Source organism: Grammomys surdaster, unplaced genomic scaffold, assembly GCF_004785775.1.
Source record: "Grammomys surdaster isolate TR1022 unplaced genomic scaffold, NIH_TR_1.0 267, whole genome shotgun sequence".
Lineage (NCBI taxonomy): Eukaryota > Metazoa > Chordata > Mammalia > Rodentia > Muridae > Grammomys > Grammomys surdaster.
In genome coordinates this window covers 2,020,459-2,042,285 of record NW_021604708.1, presented here as the reverse complement: position 1 = coordinate 2,042,285, position 21,827 = coordinate 2,020,459, and the positions used below count along the sequence as shown (strand labels likewise).

The following is a 21,827-nucleotide window of genomic DNA, read 5'->3' as shown; positions in this document are numbered from 1 at the left end:
AGAGAGAGAGAGAGAGAGAGAGAGAGAGAGAGAGAGAGAGAGAGAGAGAGAGAGAGAGAGAGAGAGAGAAACAAACTTTTTTTTTTTTGGCTACTCTTCACTTTGCAGAGTTCAGATCAGTGGGCTGAGAGATGGCTCAGCAGTAAAGAACACTTGATACACTTGCAGAGGACCCAAGTTTCATTCCTAGCACCCACACAGCAGCTCACAAACACCTGCAACTCCAGCTCCAGAAGATTCTTCTGGTCTCCACAGGCACCTCCATGAGAAAATATACAGATAAAATGAAAATAAATCTTAAAAAATAATTCAGAGTGTGGGGTATACCAGAATCTCCTAATGTATCTTTTAATATTTAAATTTACTACTTTTGTAATTGAATGTCTTGTGTGTGTGTGTGTGTGTGTGTGTGTGTGTGTACACTCATGAGTATGTCTGGTGCCCACTTAGTCAGAAAATCCCTGCAACTGGGTTATGGATTGTTGTGAGCCACTAGAATCTGTCATCTTCTAATTACCTATAAAAAGGTTTAAGTTGGGTGTTTTCTAGTTTTTATATAAGCAGGGTAATTTTATGCATGAATTAATGTATAGTTCATGTGGAGAGCTTTTGGGGTGCTTGGCAGGAATCTGACACTGGCCATTTCAAGGAAATGGGCTTTAGGCAGGAATCTGACATTGGGCCATGACAAGGAAGTAATTTCAGGCAGTAATCTAAATCTTAGGCTAGAACAAAGAAGTAGGCTTCAGGTATGAATATGACTTTGGGCTAGGATTGGGCAGTAGGTTTGACATCTTGAGCATCCTGATTAGCACCTTAGAAACAGTGATCATGGGACTCTGTTTACTGCCTTGCTTGTTCTTTGACTATTTGTGTTTATTGTCTTGCTTAATCCTTGAGTATTTGCATCTATGGTATTGCTAGTTCCTCAACCTAAAACTGACCTTAATACTTGCATGTAATTCAAATGGTATAAAGGCAGATTGGAAAAAAATAAATTCTCCTCAGCCTCAGAGCTGCCTGGGGTCATGCTACAGTGTTGTCTAATCGTCTGTTTTCTTTTTAATCCTCACTCCTGCTCTGGAGAACCTGTTGACTGACTAAGCTGGCCTGGTCAAGTTCGAAACAGCTTAAACTGCCTGGGGACATGTTTAGTCATTCATCAAATTATGAATATTAGTAAGCTTCAATCAGAATCCCATTTAAACAGAAAACAGTGAAATCATAGAATTCAGCCATAAGATAGATTCCTGCTTGAAGGTCCAATCCGATCTAAAGTACAACGGAGAGAATTACATAAAAGATACAAGCATGGAAAGCAAGTGCTCCTTCTGAAGCACTGCCAGAGGTCTGTCCATGGTGGCAGGCACTCTTCGTTTCCCTCCACCATCTCCTGCCTCAGGAACGAACGGCAGGTATGTGCCACCACCAGTAGGTTTTGTCCCCTCCCTCTTTCCTTTCCCCATATCATAGATGTCCTTGCAAGGTCATACACTGTGAACATTCCTCTATCAAAACCTTTCACTATCGAGATCGCATTTTTTGCTTTTCCCAGACAAGATTTGTAATGACCTCAAACTTCTTTCTGATCTTCCCTCTATCTTCTGAGTGCTGGGGTTACAGCTGTGCCCACCATGCCCAGTTGCCCGGTGTATACAGTACTGGGAACTAAACCCAAGGTTCTGTGCATGCCAGGTATTCTACCAATTGAGCTATAATTCTTCAGCACCCTCATTTTCTTTTTAAGGAGTTGGCTGCGAGCTATAAAATCATCAATCGCTTTACTGTGAATTTTCCTAGGAGTTCTTTTTTTCTGCAGTTTTCTTCTCTTATTTCTTCAACTATGTATTCACTGGGCAGCAGGAAATTTCCACCTCTAATATCAAACTCATGGGACCTCTGTAGTACACATGGCTTGACGAAAATGTCAACTATGCAATGTATGGTTATTAAATACTATGCAGATAACTTCTATTTTGCTAATATACTCAGTAGTTCATTTCATGGTCACCTCATATGTGACAGAACTGAGACATTGCTCAAAGTCTGTCACCTTCACATATCTCGTGTCTTAGGATTTTTCTGCTGTGAACAGACACCATGACCATGGCAAGTCGTATAAAGGACAACATTTAGTTGGGACTGGCTTCCAGGTTCAGAGGTTCAGTTCATTACTATCAAGATGGGAGCATGGCAGCATCTAGGCAATCGTGGTGCAGGCAGACCTACATCTTCATCTGAAGGCTGCTAGTGGAAGACTGACATCCAGGCAACTAGGATGAGGGTCTTAAGCCCACACTCACAGTGATACACCTACTCCAACAAGGCTACACTTCCTAATAGTCCTACTCCCTGGGCCCAGCATATACAAACACCTTCTATCATCAATTAATTTTTGAGACAGTCTCCTATAGTCTGGGCTGACCCTATCTCTGAGTAACCCCTCCCCACATACCCCAGCCTCCACCCTGTGTTGGGATTATAGGCACACTCGACTACTCCTGAATTCCTGACTTAAAATCAGAGGCTATGTAGCTTCTATAAGCACTTTATTCTACAAAGACCATGAAGGGGAAAAAACTGAAACGATATAAGCCACCTTAACCAATGCTGTGTTTTATGCAACAAACAGGTAAGTAAAAAGGAAAATAAGTCAGGGTTGCCTGTTTATATTACAATAAAGGGTCCAGCCACAGGATGTCCTGACAAACCAGAATGTAGCCCTGGCCTTTAGTATGTATGCTAACCAAGTAGTCTATCAGTGAGCTACACCCAACGTGAGTCTTTAAGTCAAGGATTGGCGGGACAAAAGGAATGAGTTTCATTTTTGTTTGGGTATGAAGCCTCAAGTAGTCAGCGCTGAGGAGGACCCTGAGCTCCTGATCCTCTAGTCTGCCATCCAGATGTGCTACCAGCCCCAGCCACATGAGTGAGATGTACTGCCTGCTTCTGCTGAGCTCAGTCTGAAGTCAGGCAAATTAGGTAGCAGCAGGAAGTTACTGTTGACAGCATGAAAGGTGGTTTGCCTCCCTGTTTCTTCCCTTTTCCCCCCTTTTCTCTTTTAGAGGAGGTCTTACCGTGTAGCTCAGGCTGCCTTCAAACTCAAGGTCATCTCCTTCAGCCTCCTGATTGTTGAGACTGTAGGTGTGTGCCACCATGACAGGTTTCTTGAAGTAGATACTTTTAAAATAAAGGACGCCTTTATTTGCTTGTTTTAATGTGCCTCACTTTCAAAGCTGTGTTCTTATGAGGGATTATGAAAGGCTTACAGGAAAATGATACCTGAAATTCTTATAAAGGCCAGTTAGTGAGGATAAGAAAAAGCCAGACAGGTCAAGAAACATGAGAGCCAGTGGACACCAAAAGCAGTTCCTGGAGGTTTGTTCTTTAAAAGGTATATTTACTCATATGTTGGTATGCATGTGCCTATGGACATAAAGGACAACTTACAGGTCGGTTTTGTCTTTCTAATACATAAAAAAAGCTCTTTAAAAGTTTAGTCCTAGCTGGGCGGTGGTGGCGCACGCCTTTAATCCCACCACTTGGGAGGCAGAGGAGAGGCAGGTGGATTTCTGAGTTCAAGGCCAGCCTGGTCTACAGAGTGAGTTCCAGGACAGCCAGGGCTACACAGAGAAACTGTCTTGAGAAACAAACAAGTTCTCTTTGAGTCTGGAACGTTGCTTTGGCTAAGATGACAAAAGCAAATTGAGTGACAGGTTTTCCACTACAGAACTTAGCTGTGCTCACTTTAAGTAAGTGTCTTGCAGTGTGTTTGCTTGTTTATGTATTTATTTAGAGACAGGTTTTCACTATATAGCCCAGGCTGGACTGGCTGGACTTGTAACAAACCTCCTGCCTCTGCTTGGAGCCCAAGTCTGTTCCATTCCCAAGATGCCAGGAGTTGAATGACTTCAGTAGGTTGGCATGAACTAGCTACCTCTGACACACTGGAGTCTTCATGTAGTTTATTAAAAGCATGATTTCAGCTGGGCTCTGTTGTGGACACCATTAATCCCAGGAGGCAGAGGTAGGTGGAATTGTGAGTTCACAGCCAACCTGGGACACACAGTAAGACTTATGTCTCAAAAGAAAAAAGAGTCTTCTACATTTGCACATGCACATACAATCTTCTGTTTCTTTCTATGTGGCCTTCGGTGCGTCATCTCTTGCCAGCACTTTATATACTCGGATGGGTTAAATATATAGGACTCACACTGTTACACCACTTTTGAGCCAGCGGTTAAGAATGTGTATTGTTCTTCCAGAAGTCAAGCATTCAGGTCCCAATACCCATGTCTGGTGGCTCATACTTGTCTATAACTCCACCTCCAGGGGATCCAATACCTCTCCATGGGCACCTGCACTCACAAGTACATATTCTTATACAGATGCACACAAATCCTTGCAAAATAAAAACTTTGAGATCCTAAATAAATTATCGCTTGCCTTAAAAAAGTCTCTAGTGTCATATTTAAATAACCAGAGAGTCAACCTTCTTTCATAAAATACTAAGATGGTCCAGGGGTGACATAACAGCTAACAAAAGATAATATAAGCAATCAGTTATTTGTTGGTAGAGGAGTTGAACCCAGGGCCTCATGTGTGTACTTTACCACTGTGCAATAGCCCCAAGTCCTTAGATAACAATCATTAACCAGAGATTTAGGGGAAAGGTACATTCCCTCATATGCCAACATATGAGATGTCTCAAGGTGAACAAAGATCTCTAAGTGCAGGGTACGAACACAGCATATATTTAGAAAAGACAGGTTAGCAATTTAACCAGTTTGGACTCAAGGCAAAGTATTTAATTAACAGAACAGCCTAATTCCTCCACTTTAGCCCTGCTGCCATGTGGACTGGGTAATTCTTTGTGATGGAGGCGCTGGGGTGCAAAGTCTGCACTGTAGGTTATTGATCGACACCACTAGTCTCTACTCATTAGATGCCGGAACATCTCTGTCTCTTATTCCATTAAAACTGTGGTTAAAAAAAAAAAAAAGTCTCTAAAGTACAAGTGTCTTCCCCACAAGACAGAGTCAATGTACTCATGAACTCAGCAGTGGTGGGTGCCAGAGTAAGACCGTCACAGAATCAAGCTGGTCAGCATTGCAGCGTGGCTCATGAGTCTTCACCCCAGCTGAAGAGTTACTGAGAGGTGACCACTTATGAGGGAGGGTACACTCCAGTTACACTCCAGCCGATGGCCCCACGTTCACAAGTATATGGACAGCACAAACTGGCCTCAATGGGTTATTTTAAAAAGAAAAAAAAAAGCAGGGTATGGTCTTGCATGCCTTTAATTTCAGCACTTGGGAGACAGAGACAGAAGATCTCTGAGTTCCAAGTCAGACTACAGCCTGGTCTACTCAGGGAGCCTCCAGGACAGAAAAAGTCAAAGTTTCAAAAAATACCAAAAAGGCAGCCAGGCCCAGTAGCAAAGGCCTTTAATCCTAACACCCAGGAAGCAGGGGCAGGCAGATCTCTGAGTTTGTGGCTAGCCTGATCTACAAAATGAGTTCCAAGATACTCCAGGGCTGTTACACAGAAAAATCCTAAATTGATAAAAACCATTCCAAAACAAAACAAAAACCAAAAAGGGGGCATCAAATTGAGAGGCAGCAGGGAGTGGATCTGGGAGGAGTCAGGAGAGAACTAGGGAGTAAGTAAGATTACAATACATTCCATTTGAAATTCTCAAAGAATAATCAATGTACAAAAAGTTTTCAGAAAACGTGCTGCTTTATATACTGAAGTAGTGCTCAATTCTCGAATTGAAAAGACCAACTAGAATTTATGAATTACTGTAAGTGTGTCCTTGGATAAGTCTGGCAATCAAAGGAGGCAGCCAGAGAAGGATGGTGAAAATACCCAAGCCTCTGGCAGGAACTTAGGAAGGCACTGCTGGCCCTTTTGAGATTTCCTGCTTTCCTTGCAGAACCTTGAAAGTTATAAGCACTTAGGTGTATCTCAGTACTCTTCATATTCAAATGTCCCTATAAAGAGGGTATTTGAATAAAGTACATTATATCTACAAAATACACTAATCTTTCTAAAAGGAAGGCAAGGCCTAGGACTTCTGTCCTGCAGCTGGCTGCAAGCTCTCTTGCAGGCTCTGTTTTTTTTTTTTTTTTTTTTTTTTTCTTCGAGACAGGGTTTCTCTGTGTAGCCCTGGCTGTCCTGGAACTCACTCTGTAGACCAGGCTGGCCTCGAACTCAGAAATCCACCTGCCTCTGCCTCCCAAGTGCTGGGATTAAAGGCGTGCGCCACCACCGCCCGGCGCAGGCTCTGGTTTGAATGCGTGGTGAAGCTCAGGTTCATTCACCAAGACATGGTAGTGTGTTTGAGTTCTACTCACATGGTGTGCAAACTGTGCCCTTGTGACAGGATTTCCAAAGCTGCCCAATAATTGACAATTTGGAAAATTTGAAAGACTCCCTTTTGAAAGCAAACAAAACTTGCAAGAATGGAGGGAGGAGAGTTTCTTGCTCTCTGGGCTGCCTCTGCAAGTAGGGCGCTTCAGAGATGCAGCAATATTGAGTTCCCACTCATGGAGGGGTGAGCTTTTCAGTGATCCAGCTGCCTCTGAGTGATCTGTACTCTAAAATACTCACTAGTTCACTATGCTAGCTGGCCTATTATTGGTATACTACCTGGGGTGACAGATGTTTGTTCATTTCTCCCCAGGGGAAGTTACACGGTAGGAAAACATGTATAATGTAGACATGCTTTCTTCTATATTTCTTTTTTTGAGACAAAGTCTCTTATGTAATTCAGGTTGGCCTTGAACTAGGTATGAAGTTGAGGACAATTTTGAATTTCTGATCTTTCTGTCTCTACTTCCTTAAATGCTGCTGGGATTACAGGTGTGTACTATCACATCTGCTTTTCTGTGATGCTAGAGATGTAACCCAGGGGTTTCTGCATGTGAGGCAGGCTTTCTACCATTCGAGTCACATGAGGACAAAGAATTCGTAAGTGAAATGTTAAATGTTTTGTTTTGTCTTATGCAATCAAGGCAGTTAGACTTGACCAGGATGTCAAAATCCTTGCAAAATTAGCAAGTATATAATAATCTTTTATCAATCATTGGTGACAGTATACACCACATGAGTGATACCAGCACTCAGGAGCCAGAGGCATAGGTCAGTACAAGTTCCAGGCCAGCCAGGATCCTGTCTTAAAAAACAAAACAAAGGAAACCACAAACCCAGATATACATATACAAACCACTATACAAAAATATATACTTTAGTCTTAGCTTCTCATCCCACATAAAACACAACCTCTTATCTGCTGTAAGTCAAGTTATCAATCACACAGTGGCTATCAATATATTATCAACCCGTGTGGTTTAATAGCCACTACTAGCTGCTACCTATAAATACTGAACTTGTACAGTGTGGCTAGTCATACTATAAATATAAAATTTATGCTGATTTTCAAAGATTAAGTGTTTTAAAAAATCAGCTTTTTTTTTTTAATTTAATTTCCTTTTTGGTGAGGAGAGTAGGGATTTGTTTATGTAACTAGCTTACAAACTGGCCTGCATCAGCCTCCCTTATGCTGGAGTTACAGGCAGGTGCCACCAAGCTGGACTTAGGTATGAGAATTTTAGCTAGTTACTCAAAGGCAATCAAACCAATGTCAAAATTATCTCACATAAAACAGTCAGACATGGTGGCACATACCATTCATCCCAGCACTCAAGAGGCAGAGACTGATGAATCTCTGTGAGATCCAGGCCAACCTGGTCTACATATTGAGTTCTGGGACAGCTAGGGTCACATAGAGAGAACTTGTTTAAATAGAAAAAAAAAAAGAAAACAAATAAATATATTTCAAAATATTATAATACCCACAAGAGTGAGGAAAGCTTAGAGAAAAGTGGCTCTGGAACCCTACCCATGAAGGGCTCCCACCTGCAAGCTTGCTACTAACTACATCCCAATTCTCACAAAGATGGTTTGTTTTTTTATAAAGAATTAAAATCTCCTCTTAGGTCAATATAATTCTTTTAGCCTGTGGTTGACCAATATTTACATTTCATGCCCAAATTCTTTTTAAATTTTCAACTATTCTTTCTTAATCAGAAAAATAAACATGCATGCATTAAAACATTTATCTAAAAAAGTTTGCAAGTTCTCAGGGTGTCTTTCAACTCTGACAATACCACGCGCTTGACTTCTGCTACTGATACTTACTAAGGATAGCTTCCTGTAAAGCACAGTGGCTTTCTAAAAGTCTGGAAAATAGTAGTCTACGTTTGTTTATGTGGAATGGCAGAGAGCAGGCACTAGTCCTGGTTAACTTTGTAGCATTCCAGGACAGTCAACCTACGATACATAGTTATATAGACCTAGCTACATAGACCTAGTCTCAAAACCAAGGAACACAACACAGGTATAGGTTGTTCCATCATTCACTTCTTTCTGTACCTCAATCGTACTTGGCTTTTATACTTCACAAGAAACAATTCCTATATACTAGTCCTGCAGACTCCAGCATCCCTTAAATGGTACAGACTTTTTTTTTTTCTCGGCGCACTCCAACAGTTTGCTAGTTTAAAGGCCAAGTTTGAAAGTCATGCTTATTTACGTTTCGATGAGAATCCACGCACTTCCGTTGCGTTTAAGAGGTCACTAAGGTGTTTTATTAGGTTCGTCCCCTTCACCAGAGACTTCGCTTACAATACCTTTTCCAAAACTCTATCAAAACCGGGAACTTTGAACATAATCTTCATCATTTCCCGTAGATTCTGGGTCATGCTGCTCATCGTGGACGCAAAGCAAGAGTCTGGGCTCTGCGAGAATGAACTCTGGAAGAGAAGTTTCTGAAAGTACAAGGACGTGGAAGGTCAAGTCTGCAAGCCCGGCCGGTTTTGCGTCACGCTCCGGAGGAAGGGTCGCGCGCTCCGGTCGCCCTAGTCCTTGAAGATGAAGTGTTGCCTTCACTCTCTAGCGCCCCAGCGCGCACGCGTAGCCTACCGGCCTTCTCCCCCTCCGTCCTCCCTCCGTCCTCCCTCCGTCCTCCCTCCCCCTCCCTCTCCCTCCTTCCCCGCCCGTCTCTGCGTCTTGCTTGTGCGCCCGGGGACCGGGGAGGGCGGTCTTCCCGCCGGAAGGTTGACGCGGAAGCATTCCACGCAGCGCGCCTGCGCAGGTCCCGGCATTTGTGATCAGTCGCGCGGAAGCGGCGTGAAGAGCGGGCGTTTTGAGGACTCCCTGCGGCGATGGCGTCTGGCAGCAATTCCGATGCAGCGGAGCCCGCAGAGCCGGCGGCAGCGCCCGCAGCAGCAGAGACGGAGGAGAACCAGGTGAAGAGGCGGCGGCTTCAGTGCCTGGGCTTTGCGTTGCTGGGGAGATGCGACACCACGATGGCCCCCACCTTCCTGTCGGAGAACAACTGGCAGACGCAAGTAAGTTCGTTTCTCGCTTCCATCGCTCTTCCCAGGTGGGCGGAGCGCGCCCTGCATCCTTGTCCCTTTGCTTTTCAGAAAGCGTTGAGCCCCTACTTCGGACAGCCAGAGAACGACCTAGCGTGGCCGCGCCAGCCTCCGACGTCCTTCAAGTCCGAGGCCTAGTAAGTGCCGGGGGGTCGCGGGCAGCTTGCGGGGATCGGGGAGGGACCGCCTGCTGGGGTTGGGCATCAGAGGACCCGACCTGGAAATGGCAGCCGGCGACCCAGGGCTGGGAATGCTTCTGGGGATGCACGGTCACTTCCCAGCGTGACTTGCCTTTGTTGTTTTGGGACGGGGTCTCACGGTGTAGCACTCGGCTACCCTGAAACTCACTATGTAAACCAAGCTGGCTTCGAACTCAGGGATCAGATTGCTTCTGCTTCCTTCGTGCTGGCACACTAGGACTTGCTGTTAACGTGATATATATTTTGGTCAGTGGAGGAAAAAAAATTGAAGTGTATTTATATATTTTGAGGCAGAGTCTCACCCTTTATCCCTCGCTGGCCTGAGCTTGGTGTGTAGACCAGGTTGGCCTCAAACACAGATCTATATTCTACCTGCCTCGGAATCTAAAGGGCTGGATTTAAAGTGTCCACCACCACACTTGGATGAAATTTTTTTTAATGTTACTGTTATTTGTTCTTTTTTTGAGACAGAGGCTTGCAATAATCCTGACCTCCAGCTCTTGAATCCCCTGTTCCAGTCTCCCTTTTGCTAGCATTACATCTGGTTCCAGCACTCCCCAGCTGAAATGTAACTTATTGTTTGATACATGTGTCCAGGCTGATTTGGAACTCCTGTGTGGTCAAGGCTTGACTTCTGCCTTCCACTTGTCCAGTACTGGGATTAAAGGTTTGTGAAACCCTGGCTACTGAAGTACACTTACTGACCTGAATTATTGGGGACCTGTAAACTGGAGATTAGAAAAAATGGAGGTAGACATTTTCAACTGAAGAATGGTAACCTGTGAGTCTCCTTGTTTCTACATTGTTTATCTGCTATCCTCTTGCCAGGGAATGATAGTCTTTTTCTTTGAGATAGGATCTCACAAGTTTGTCTAATTTGGCACAAGTTTGTGTGTAGTCCGGGCTGGTATTGAGCTCCTAGCAATCCTGCCTCAGCCTCTGGGAATTAGTCATCATACCAGCCAGGTTCAATATTTGTTTTCAGTGTGTGCTGTTCCTGTTGTTCAGTGCCCTGCCTCCGACTTTTATTGTTGTTGTTCTACTGTTTGCAGAATAAAACTAAGGTGCCTTACTGGGCCTTCTAGGGATTGGCCACTGTTCTTTCCAGAGTCTCTTACGTGGGAATTGTCTGTGTCATTCAGAAGAGATGGGTAATCATCATAAAACAGTTGTGCTGAAATTACTTGGAAATTTTTTTAGAAAATGTTGGGTCTCCACACTCCAGAGATTATGAATGAATAAGGAGTGGAGGCCACTTATCCAGGAGTGACTTTTGATTACCCCCTCACCTTCCACCCCCCCACCCCCCATTACTTGTGTGTAGGTTAGAGAACAACTCCATCTTGTTGGAGGCAGGGTTTCTGAAATGACCTGTCAGGCTTGTGTGGCTAACATTTTTACCAGCTGAGCCATATCTGAAGCCTGTGTCCTTTTCTGTCTTGAGAAGATCTAAAGGTGCCAGGAGCAAAAGGCTACATCTTATGCTTTGTTATTAGAATATAGACTCCAGCCAGCAACATTACCCCATTTGCGATTCTGGTAGACATGCAGACTTATCAAGCTCTATACCAGACCCACTGAAGCAGAATCCACTTTTTGTCAAGATCCCAGATTGTTTAAAGTTGAGAGGAGTGGAACATAGTGGAACATAGTGGAACATAAGTTATCATTTACTTTGTTTAAGGAGTCAATAAGTGATGCTCCCAAGATTGACTAGGCCTCTCAGTTACTTTAAGGTTTTTACTCAGCACCACATTTAGAGACTTTTTTTGCTTTTTTTTTGAGTGGAATTTATTTCTCAGGTTTACAGTTTTCTCTTGTTAAATGTCATGAAATTGTATTACAGTAAGACAGAAGAACAGGCAGCACACACACATTGAAGTGCAGCTTGTGAAAGAAATGACAGTGCGTTTGTTTTTGAAAGTGTATACAAGCCTGATTTTATGCAGGTGCCCACAGAGGCCAGAAGAGGGCATCAGAACCCTTGAAATTGGGATAAATGGTTATGAGCCACCCGTGACCCAAGTTGTCTGCAAGACCAAGTGCTCCTAAACACTGAGTGATCTCTTCTGTCTCAAACGTTTTCAGTTAAAAATGAAAGGCCTAACATCTGACAAGGTTCTGAAATTGCTTAGCCTTTTCTCTTTGGTAAGGCTGCAGAAAAAGTATAATATTGAATGTTAGGAAAGAAAGTTTTCTGAGATTGGTGAAGTTCCAAAAGGAACTTGGCTTTAAACATAGTTTTTGGTGCTCTTTAAAATTACTTTTATGCATACAGATGACTTTTAGCCAGATGTAGTGGCTTATGTTACTAGGGAAGCTGAGGCAGGATTGCCAAGGGTTTGAGGCCAGCTTGGGCTATGTATTGAGTCCTAGGGCAGACTGGAGATATACTTGTTATAAGTTCCTTATAAACTTAAAAACTTATATGTTTGAGGTCAGCAGGTATACATTTTGAAACCTTGTTTCAAAGAACGGGTTGACAAAATATTTTGCTTTAGAATTGGCATTAAATTATCCTGCATCAAGACCTTGGCTTCTAATCTTCACTATAAAGAACACGATGGCTGATGCTAAAGCACAAATCAGTGGGATGGAAGGAGAACGTAGAGTCCTCTGCAGTGCTAGGAAGTAAGGGAGTAGCCAGAGAATGTTGAAAACATTCCAGGAAAACGGGACTAAGGTAAATTTGGAGAATACTTGGGTATTTCAGAACAGATTGTAGTCTGCACAATAAAATATGAATCCATATGTAAGTATTGCTGTTTGTGGAAGAATTGACATTTTTATTTTTAACAATTTATTCATTTTATGTACATGAGTACACTGTCTCTGTCTTCAGACACGCCACAAGAGGGCATCAGATCCCCATTACAGATGGTTGTGAGCCACCATGTGATTGCTGGGAATTGAACTCAGTACCCCTCGAAGAACAGTCAGTGCTCTTAACCACTGAGCCATCTCTCCAGCCCAACAAGTGACTATTGTAGGAAAATTTAAACTGCTAGATTTCTAAGTCTTGAAGAATTAGAAAAATCTTTTGAGAACTTTTCAGAACTTTTAAATGGTTCAGATAAGTACAATCAATGGACAGTAAAACCAGGATGAAAGTCAAGTCATAAACAAGATGCTTCCATAGTGAAAGTCCACAAAATACTAAGTAGAAAGGGAAAAATCAGTACTTTTCAGTGGGGATATTTGGTTAACACCTTAACCATGCATTGGTAATGCTGTCATTCCTGTCCCAAAGTGCATAACTAGAGTTGTAAGAAAGCAGTTTAACTAAAGGATTCTATAAAACAAATGGCCTGTACTCTTCAAAAATGCTTCGTGAGAAAGACTAAAAAAAAGATAGTCTATTGGTGGTAATGGAGCTCACAGTTCAGGTTGTATAGTGTGTATGTATCAAGGCTTTGACCAAGGATAGAAAGAAGTAAGTGGTTTGGAAAGAGACTAAGGTAAGTAATTGATAATGAAATAAGAAAATGTTGGTATTTGGAAATTTTGGGTACATAGTTGGTTAGGGATTCTATTTTTACTGCTTTACTGTTTTGAAAGTCAGTAATTATAAGAATCAAAAGTTGCTGGGCAGTGGTGGTGCACGCCTTTAATCCCAGCACTTGGGAGGCAGAGGCAGGCAGATTTCTGAGTTCGAGGCTAGCCTGGTCTACAGAGTGAGTTCCAGGACAGCCAGGGCTATACAGAAAGACCCTGTCTCGAAAAACAAAAACAAAACAAAAGAAAACAAAAAAAAGAATCAAAAGTTAACAAAATTCCTGAAGCTATGTCAAAGAAAGCCATTGTTTGTGGTCATACGGAAGTTGTATAATTAGTGCACAGGAGGATCACATTGTGAAACAAGGAGTCAAAGTTTTTGAAGCAACTGTAGGAGAAAAGTGTTCCCTCTAAGGGCAGACACACGCATGCCAGCATGTGGAGACAGGACAATGTATAGCTGTCTTTTTACCATATGGGTTCTGGAGGTAGAACTCAGGCCATCAGGTGAGACAACAAGCACCTTGATGTACCAAGCTCTCTCCGGCCCAACTTTTGCTTATCTATAGAGTCTTAGGATTCTTCAAAGAAAATTATTTATGGGATAAATATCCGTTATCTGAAGTGCTTGGGACCAAAAATTATTTGAGTTTCATAGACAATTTAGAAGATAGATTTTCTGATTAGGAGTGATTTGCTTATATCTTCAAATTGAGGGCAAACATGTACAACAAAATTCAAACAGTCTGTACGTCTGTTTGGAAGCCAGAGGTCAGATTTGGGTTCTCCAGAAGTAGTTCTCCTTGATTTTTTCAGGCAGTCTTTCCCTGGGATCATGTACTCACCATGTAGAGTAAAGCAGGTCTCAGTTATCTACTGGTCTCAGCCTCCCAGTGTTGACAGAACAAGTATGCCACAGCTTCCAGTGTTTAATGTGGGGATTCTTGCCTCCACAGCCCCCAAATACAACAATGTATAATTTGGTTTTTTTTTTTTTAACCTTTATTTTGATCTTGCCAGTGTTGATCTAACCAACGAGGATGCAAATGATACCGCCATTTTAGAAAGCAGCGCATCGGGAAGTCCTCTAGAAGACAGCAGCACTATCTCCTTCATTACCTGGAATATTGATGGACTAGATGGATGCAATCTCCCAGAGAGGGCTCGAGGGGTGTGCGCCTGCCTCGCTCTGTAAGCACTCTCATTTCTGCGCCAGGGACTGGGATCAGTGTTTGAACGGTTCTACAGAGCAACAGTTCAAAGTTTGTACTTGAAAATTTGACTTTTAAGCTCAGCTTCTAAGTAAATATTTGAGAGTTGAGGTGTTTTGGTTTAGGGAGGGTCTCAGGGTGAATTGGAACACCAATTTATGTGAGATGCTTTCTAGAATTGTAAGCTTTACATACATAGTAAGTTTTGTTTATAAGTATTGTTATAAAGTGAAAGTTACCTACAAGATCTGTTTCTGGCCTTATGAGAACTTTGTGGCTAGGTAAAGCACTGAAGTCCTCTGGAGATGCTGTCACCGGACAGCTTTTAAGAGAACCTGAAGGGAGAACGCGGACTATATCTCTTGGTGTATATAACCGTTGCAGATGCTCTGTGTAGTGTATAGAGTGCTTTCTGTTTTCATTCCACTGGTGTATCGTGTGTGGGTGATATGTAGGGGGATGCTGGGATTGAATTTGGCCTTGTTAAGCAAGTGTTGTCACTGAACTACACACCCAGTCTATTGGTCATTATGGCACTGTGTAGAAAATAATATATAGATAAAGGGGCAGTATAAGCATTGAGTACTAGGGCTTCAGGTAACAGTTGTTTTATATGTATATATTGTGGAATTTTCTCTAGGAGGCTGAAAATGAATGATATGCTGCTGTTGTTAAATTGCTCATTTTAATTAGGTACAGTCCAGATGTGGTATTTCTACAGGAAGTCATTCCCCCATACTGTGCCTACCTAAAGAAGAGAGCAAGTAGTTACAAAATTATTACAGGTAATGAATGCTCTCCTTGCCATCTAAACTACACTTTGAAAAATGAGATCAATGAAGGAAAAAAATGAGAAGCTGTTACAAAGGGCACAAATGGGTTTAAGGAAACTAAACAAAACATGGGATACTTTGTTGCTGTTGTTGTTGTTTTCTTTTTTTCTGAGACAGGGTTTCTCTGTATAGTCCTGGCTGTCCTGGAACTCACTCTGTAGACCTGGCTGGCCTCGAACTCAGAAATCCACCTGCCTCTGCCTCCCAAGTGCTGGGATTAAAGGTGTGCGCCACCACTGCCCCGCAAAGATTTATTTAGTTTATGTATGTGAGTACACTGTTGCTTTCTTCAGACACACCAGAATTGGGCACCAGATCCTATTACAGATGGTTGTGAGCAACCATGTGGTTGCTGGGAATTGAACTCAGTACCTCTGGAAGAACAGTCAGTGCTCTTAACCACTGAGCGATCTCCCCAGCCCTGACACAGGATACTTAAAGTTTATTTTACAGCTTAATGTTACTAAATAGAAAAATAATTGAAACAGATATTTCTTTTTAGGAAGACAGAGTTCCAAAATTTCATACTTGTAATTTTGCTAAAATTGATTATTGAGGCATGCCCTTATCACCCATTTGTTCTTAGTTAAACATCATTTGTTTCTCTTGTTAAATTTTGATAAGGAACAGAAACATAGCACTTGATTGACCTACTTCAAAATGGAGGCTTAAAGATTTGATCCCATATAAATGATTTGCTCTTTCTTATAGTAGAGGAGCTTGTAAAGTGAAAGTATCCTGTTGTGGTAAATCTCTAACTCCAGTAAGCCTGTACAAAGAACACACAACTAACTCACTTGTAATATTTATAAGCTGCACACCTAGCACTACACTATGAGATCCCTTGCTACTCGTGGCTCCTCCAGGCCACGTGGTTCTGCCCCATCTTCCTTCCACCTCCTCTTCCTCCTCCTTGTCTCCTCCTCCTTCCTCTCCTCCCTCTCTAAAACCTCAAGCCCCCCACCTTTCCCTTTCACTACCCAATCACAGGCTCTAACCTTTATTTGATTAGTTAAAATGGGAAGAGGTTCATATGAATTCACCTGAGTATGTGATTCACTCCTCCACTCCTGGTCGGGGCAGCCCTTCTTTTTTTTTTTGGTTTGGTTTGGTTTTTCGAGACAGGGTTTCTCTCTGTAGGGCTGTCCTGGAACTCACTCTGTAGACCAGGCTAGCCTCAAACTCTCGAACTCAGAAATCCACCTGCCTCTGCTTCCCAAGTGCTGGGATTAAAGGCGTGCGCCACCACTGCCCGGCTCCGGACAGCCCCTCTTGAGAAAGTGGAGTTAATATCAAAATATAAACAGCACCAGGGCAATCTACAACACTTCCCCCTTTTTGTCCAATGAAAAGGCTCTTTTCTTTCAGATATAGATTAAGTACAACTATTACAATTATGTAATTTATAAAGTATAAGATACAGTTAACACCCAGTCCGTCAATTGACTTTCTTCTCTAAATTTTTTCCACAAATGTTTGAAGGTAATGAAGAAGGATATTTCACAGCTATACTATTGAAGAAAGGAAGAGCGAAATTTAAAAGTCAAGAGATTATTCCTTATCCAAATACCAAAATGATGAGAAACCTTCTGTGTGTAAATGTAAGTTTAAGTTTGGGGTGTTTTTCCGTTTGGTTGTTTTTTTGGAGGGATCGCCTTTACAGATAAATTTATAAAGGCATCTTTGTGTGTGTGTGTGTCTATCTGTATCAGTCAGTCAGGGCTTTTAGGATTCAGTTCACTCCTTCCACCACAGGTTCTAGGGATCAAACTCAGGTTGTCTTGGCAAAGGCTCTTACCTCCTGAGCCATATGACTGGAACAATTTTTTAAACTCTATTTGTGTCTGGAGGTCAGGACAACTTCTGGGAGTCAGTTTTCATTTCTCACTGTGGTTGTGTGTATTGATTTCAGATCCTCAGGCTTGTGAAGGAAGTGGTTACGGCTCACTGGCCATTTACATTCTTTTTTTTTTTAAGATTTATTTATTTTTAATGTATATGAGTGCACCATCCCTATCTTTGGATATACCAGAAGAGGACCCTATTACAGACCCTATTACAGATGGTTGTGACCCATGTGGTTGCTGGGAATTGAACTCAGGACCTCTGGAAGGGCAATCTGTGCTCTTCACCACTAACCTATCTCTCCAGCCCTACACACATATTTTAAATAGCCTCAGAAAACTTGGATTTCATATAATTTTAGATGTAATCTTTAAACTGTAGAATAAATATGCAAAATGCAAAATAAACATGCAAAGTTGAATTTTTAATTGATTAGATATTTTCTTAAGAATGTGACAACAGGCCGGGTGGTGGTGGCGCACGCCTTTAATCCCAGCACTTGGGAGGCAGAGGCAGGTGGATTTCTGAGTTCGAGAGTTTGAGGCTAGCCTGGTCTACAGGAGTGAGTTCCAGGACAACCAAGGCTACACAGAGAAACCCTGTCTCGAAAAACCAAACCAAACCAAATCCCCCCCCCCAAAAAAAAGAATGTGACATCTGTTGGCTAAGAAGAACATTTGTCAAGTAATTTGTTACAGTAATGAGAAAGATAACACAGCACATAGATAACTCTAAGGAGCACACTAGTACTTAGTTGACAGTTGAGGGAAGGCATGGTAGTGGGGTGAGAAACAGCTAGTCCTACAGGGCTGCTGCAGACCAGGAATTAGATGAATGTGGTGCTCAGCTCGCTTTCTCCTTTTGTCTTCAGTGCATGAATACACCCATGACAAACCTTTGCCAGTTGCAGCAAGGGTAAACCTGTGGGTGTGGATGAGCTTATGTTGATGTTGGTGTGATAAACACTGTGCTAGTTATTTTTCTAATTTGTGTGACAAAGTATCTGGCAAAGGCAATCTTAAAAAGAAGAGTTTATTTTGAGATAGTTGTAGGGCACTGGCATCATGGTAAGGCAGGAGCAGCTACTCACATTGTGTCCACAGTCAGAAAGCAAAGTGATAACTTCTGGTGTTCAGCTCGCTTTCCCCCTCTTCTTAGTTCGGGACCTCATCTCCCACTGGTGCCCCTTAACATTTAGGGTAGGTCTTCCCACCTTAAGTAAGCTAATCTGAAATTTCCCTCAGACATTCCCAGAAATTTTCCTTCTAGGTGATTCTAGATTCTATAAAGTTGACAGTATTACTGCCATCCTGAGTGTGAAGAGGTAGTGGAGTGTTGACAGGAGGTTAAGATGCAGGCAGGATCCAGATTATAGGTTTGAACGAATTAAAATGATTCTGTAGGCATTGCAACACACTCTGTGTACTAATATCTTAATTGCAAATGATAAGTGACTTTCACTCAGTTAACATTATTTTTTGAGTATCTGTGCCTGGCCATTATTGGAGCAGTAAATAAGAGTTGTCTGTGTGTGCAAGTAACTGTGGTTTCATGGGACAAGGAAGTCGCTGTCCTTTTACTTGTTTGGGACCTCTTACAGCAGTCTGTTTACCTTGGAATTGGATCCTAGAGAGGTGTGAGCCATTGATGGCCTGGAGCTACTGGAGAAGGGGCACTTATCTGTTACCAGCACTAGTGGTCAGTGGCCAGTTCAATTGTAATTATTCTGTTGTAGGTGAGTTTGGGTGGAAATGAATTTTGCCTTATGACATCCCATTTGGAGAGCACCAGAGAACATTCTGCGGAACGAATAAATCAATTAAAAACTGTTTTTCGAAAAATGCAAGAGGCTCCAGATTCAACTACTGTTATATTTGCAGGAGATACAAATTTAAGAGATCATGAAGTAAGTAACAGAATTGATTCAATGTTTGTGGGGAGAGTATTGCTATGGAAATTAATTTGGATTCATTTTATCCAAGGTATTATGGACTTGAAATACAAGGTAGAAAACACTTGTAGTTTTTGTATAAAATATGCACAAAAGAAGCCTTTATAATACTAGGGGAAACCCTGCTATATGTTAGATAAACAACAAGTATTAGAATAGGATAATAATTACAAGAATTTAAATTTAAAAAGTTGAGGGTCTTTGTAGCATTCCTACATATAAGAAGACCTAATCCTCTTGTGAGTTGAAATCAACTTTTTAAAATACTTTATTGCTGCATGTGGTGGCCCATGCCTTTAATCACAGCACTTGGGAGGCAGAAACAGGCAGATCTCTGAGTTCGAGGCCAGCCTGGTCTACAGAGTGAATTCTAGCACAGCCAGGATTGCAAAAAAAACCTTATCTTGAAAAATAACAACAAAAGTTGTACTTATAAGTCATAATATCAAACACCTTTTAAATTGGGGGTGGGGAGTAAATGTATAAACCTTACATAATATTCTTTCTCTTGCCAGGTTATCAAATGTGGTGGTTTACCTGACAATGTTTTTGATGCTTGGGAATTTTTGGGCAAACCTAAACATTGCCAGTATACATGGGATACAAAAGCAAATAATAATCTCAGAATTCCTGCTGCTTATAAGCATCGTTTTGATCGAATATTTTTCAGAGCAGAAGAGGGACACCTTATTCCCCAAAGTTTAGACCTTGTTGGGTTGGAAAAACTGGACTGTGGTAGATTTCCTAGTGATCACTGGGGGCTCCTGTGCACATTGAATGTAGTATTGTGAAAAGCTCCCCAAATTCCAGCTTTAACTGTCTGTTTGCACTAGTTCTGAATTTGTTCAGATCTCAACCTTTCAGGAAAGCTAGGTCTAATACAAAAGAATTCATAAACTGGATGATGAATACAGCAAAAGCAATTAACGTCTTTATATCGTGTGTCCTCAGAGTTAAGAATTGGTGTTTGTAATAAATCAAAGCATGCTTATGTTCAGAATGTGTGGGCTTTTGTTTAAAGGACATAGCTTCTCAGCTTGTAACAGACTTGTTGCCATCAAGACTTCAAGTAATGGACGTTATCTCAGGGCTAAGTATTGTTTGAATTAGACACCAGTATGATTTAAATCATTTTATTAAGAGAAAAAGTAAGCCATTGAATTCCTGAGACTGCATTGTCTTACATTCTGTAAGTTCAGAAACTTAAGGGAAAAAGCCATGGCCAGCTGTAGTGAAGTAGATGACAGCTGTTGTATAGCAGACTTAATTTTGTCAGCTGCTGGTGTATAGTCACTAAGTGATAAGTCACATTTTCACTTTGAGTTCTGTTCTGATTTACAGTTACTTTGAGTAACTGTTCTGATTAGTGTTCATAATTTGCTGATAACTGACAAAATTTAGCTTGGCAATGATTAAACTCAACAACATGAGAATTTTTTTTTTCCCTAAGAGGAAAGTTCAGAAGAAAAGTAACTTTCAGTTTTTTTACTGGTAAGATGGGTATGCTTTGCAGAGGGACTAAAGAATACTTTTTTTTTTTTTTTTTTTTGTAAATGGTCTGTAAAGAAAAATGTACTGTAAATAAAGTGTTTTATTTGTAGACTGAGTATGACTTTTTCATTTGTGGTGGGATTTGTCGCTCTATTGATATTGGGAAAACAGCCCTCCATGTTACTTTTCAGTGGGAATCACCAAATATGTATTGTTCTATTAAATTCCTGACACTTTGGAGGCTGGGGCAGGAGGATTCGTGTAAGGCTAGCCTAGGGTATAGAGTAAGACACTGACAAAAATAAGGAAATTTAGAATGAAGTGACATTTTTACCTGTCATCCCCAAATTAAAACACCTAAAACCAATTTGAACTTATAAGAGGGTGGTATGCCTTTCATACTGTTAAAGGAAAGGACAGGAACTGTCTATTTTAATCATACTTTTAAACATTAAAGCTTGAAGGAGCAGTGTGATGCGCATATTTAAGCAGTGTAATAGAGGAGGGTGGTGCATCTTTATGTGGTAGAATTAAGTGTAAAAGACCACTATATGTCACATTGAAGAAACACTGAAATGGGTTAATATCACAATATGAAATATGTAGTATACTATTAGGCCATCAATTATAAAAACATGAAAGTATAATTTTGTTTATATATCTATATGATATAATTTCCTTGTTTAACTCTATGACAAAATATAAGTCAGGAGAAAAGGAACATAAGCCACTGTTGTCTTTAAGATTTATTTTTTTATTTAGTGTATATGAATATACTGTAGCTGTCTTCAGACACACCAGAAGGGGGCATTGGAACTCATTATAGATGGTTGAGAGCCACTATATGGTTGCTGGGAATTGAACTCAGGACCTCTGGTAGAGCAGTCAGTGCTCTTAACCACTGAGCCATCTCCAGCCCAATTTGTAATATCTTGAGGGGTGCTTTTGATTTTGATTTTTAACAGAAAACAAAAAATCTCTTTCGTGAAATTCCTGCTCTTAAATTGATAGCAGACAAGTAGTCTGCCATTGAACTATATCATGAGGCCAAAGGTTCAGTGACCCTGCCCCATAGCAGTGTTTGCCATCCATGTGCAGTGTACAGTGTATTTTAACCTTGTTGAACTTTACTTTGTCCCTTTTCAAAAAGAGTACCATATTGCTATTTTGCAAAATTTCTTAGAAAACATAGAAGTGAACAATCAGGAAAAAAAAAAGAAAAAAACAAATGCTTGAGTCATTTCTCTTTAAACCTGTCTGGTAAATGGGGGAGGAAGGGTGGGGTGGGTGCTCAGTGAACATCCACTGAATACCGGAGATGTACTCTCACACTAGTCTGAAGGAGACTGGCATTTCAT

At 41.4% G+C, this 21,827-nt stretch overlaps 2 protein-coding genes across 2 annotated transcripts in view; one reads left to right on the top strand and one right to left on the bottom strand.

The window, feature by feature from the left end:
* Acot13 (acyl-CoA thioesterase 13) overlaps positions 1–9,002 on the bottom strand; it is a 12,897-nt gene extending 3,895 nt beyond the window's left edge. The window contains exon 1 of the mRNA XM_028776314.1: positions 8,697–9,002. Within this exon, the coding sequence (XP_028632147.1) occupies positions 8,697–8,777 (81 nt within the window). The 5' untranslated portion in view covers positions 8,778–9,002. The remainder of the gene's footprint in view (positions 1–8,696) is intronic.
* Positions 9,003–9,158: 156 nt separating this feature from the next.
* On the top strand, positions 9,159–19,978 carry Tdp2 (tyrosyl-DNA phosphodiesterase 2). Its single transcript, XM_028776327.1, has 7 exons — positions 9,159–9,416; positions 9,495–9,580; positions 14,159–14,329; positions 15,043–15,134; positions 16,665–16,783; positions 18,763–18,933; positions 19,494–19,978. The coding sequence occupies exons 1-7, from the start codon at positions 9,231–9,233 to the stop codon at positions 19,767–19,769; spliced, it is 1,101 nt and encodes a 366-aa protein (XP_028632160.1). The 5' UTR covers positions 9,159–9,230; the 3' UTR covers positions 19,770–19,978.
* Positions 19,979–21,827: the final 1,849 nt, after the last annotated feature.

Bases quoted from the DNA above. Each gene is read 5' to 3' on its own strand.
- Tdp2 (XM_028776327.1), top strand. From the start codon at position 9,231: ATGGCGTCTGGCAGCAATTCCGATGCAGCGGAGCCCGCAGAGCCGGCG. The intron at 14,330-15,042 runs GTAAGCACTCTC...CATTTTAATTAG, and splicing joins GTGTGCGCCTGCCTCGCTCT to GTACAGTCCAGATGTGGTAT. The intron at 16,784-18,762 runs GTAAGTTTAAGT...ATTCTGTTGTAG, and splicing joins GAAACCTTCTGTGTGTAAAT to GTGAGTTTGGGTGGAAATGA.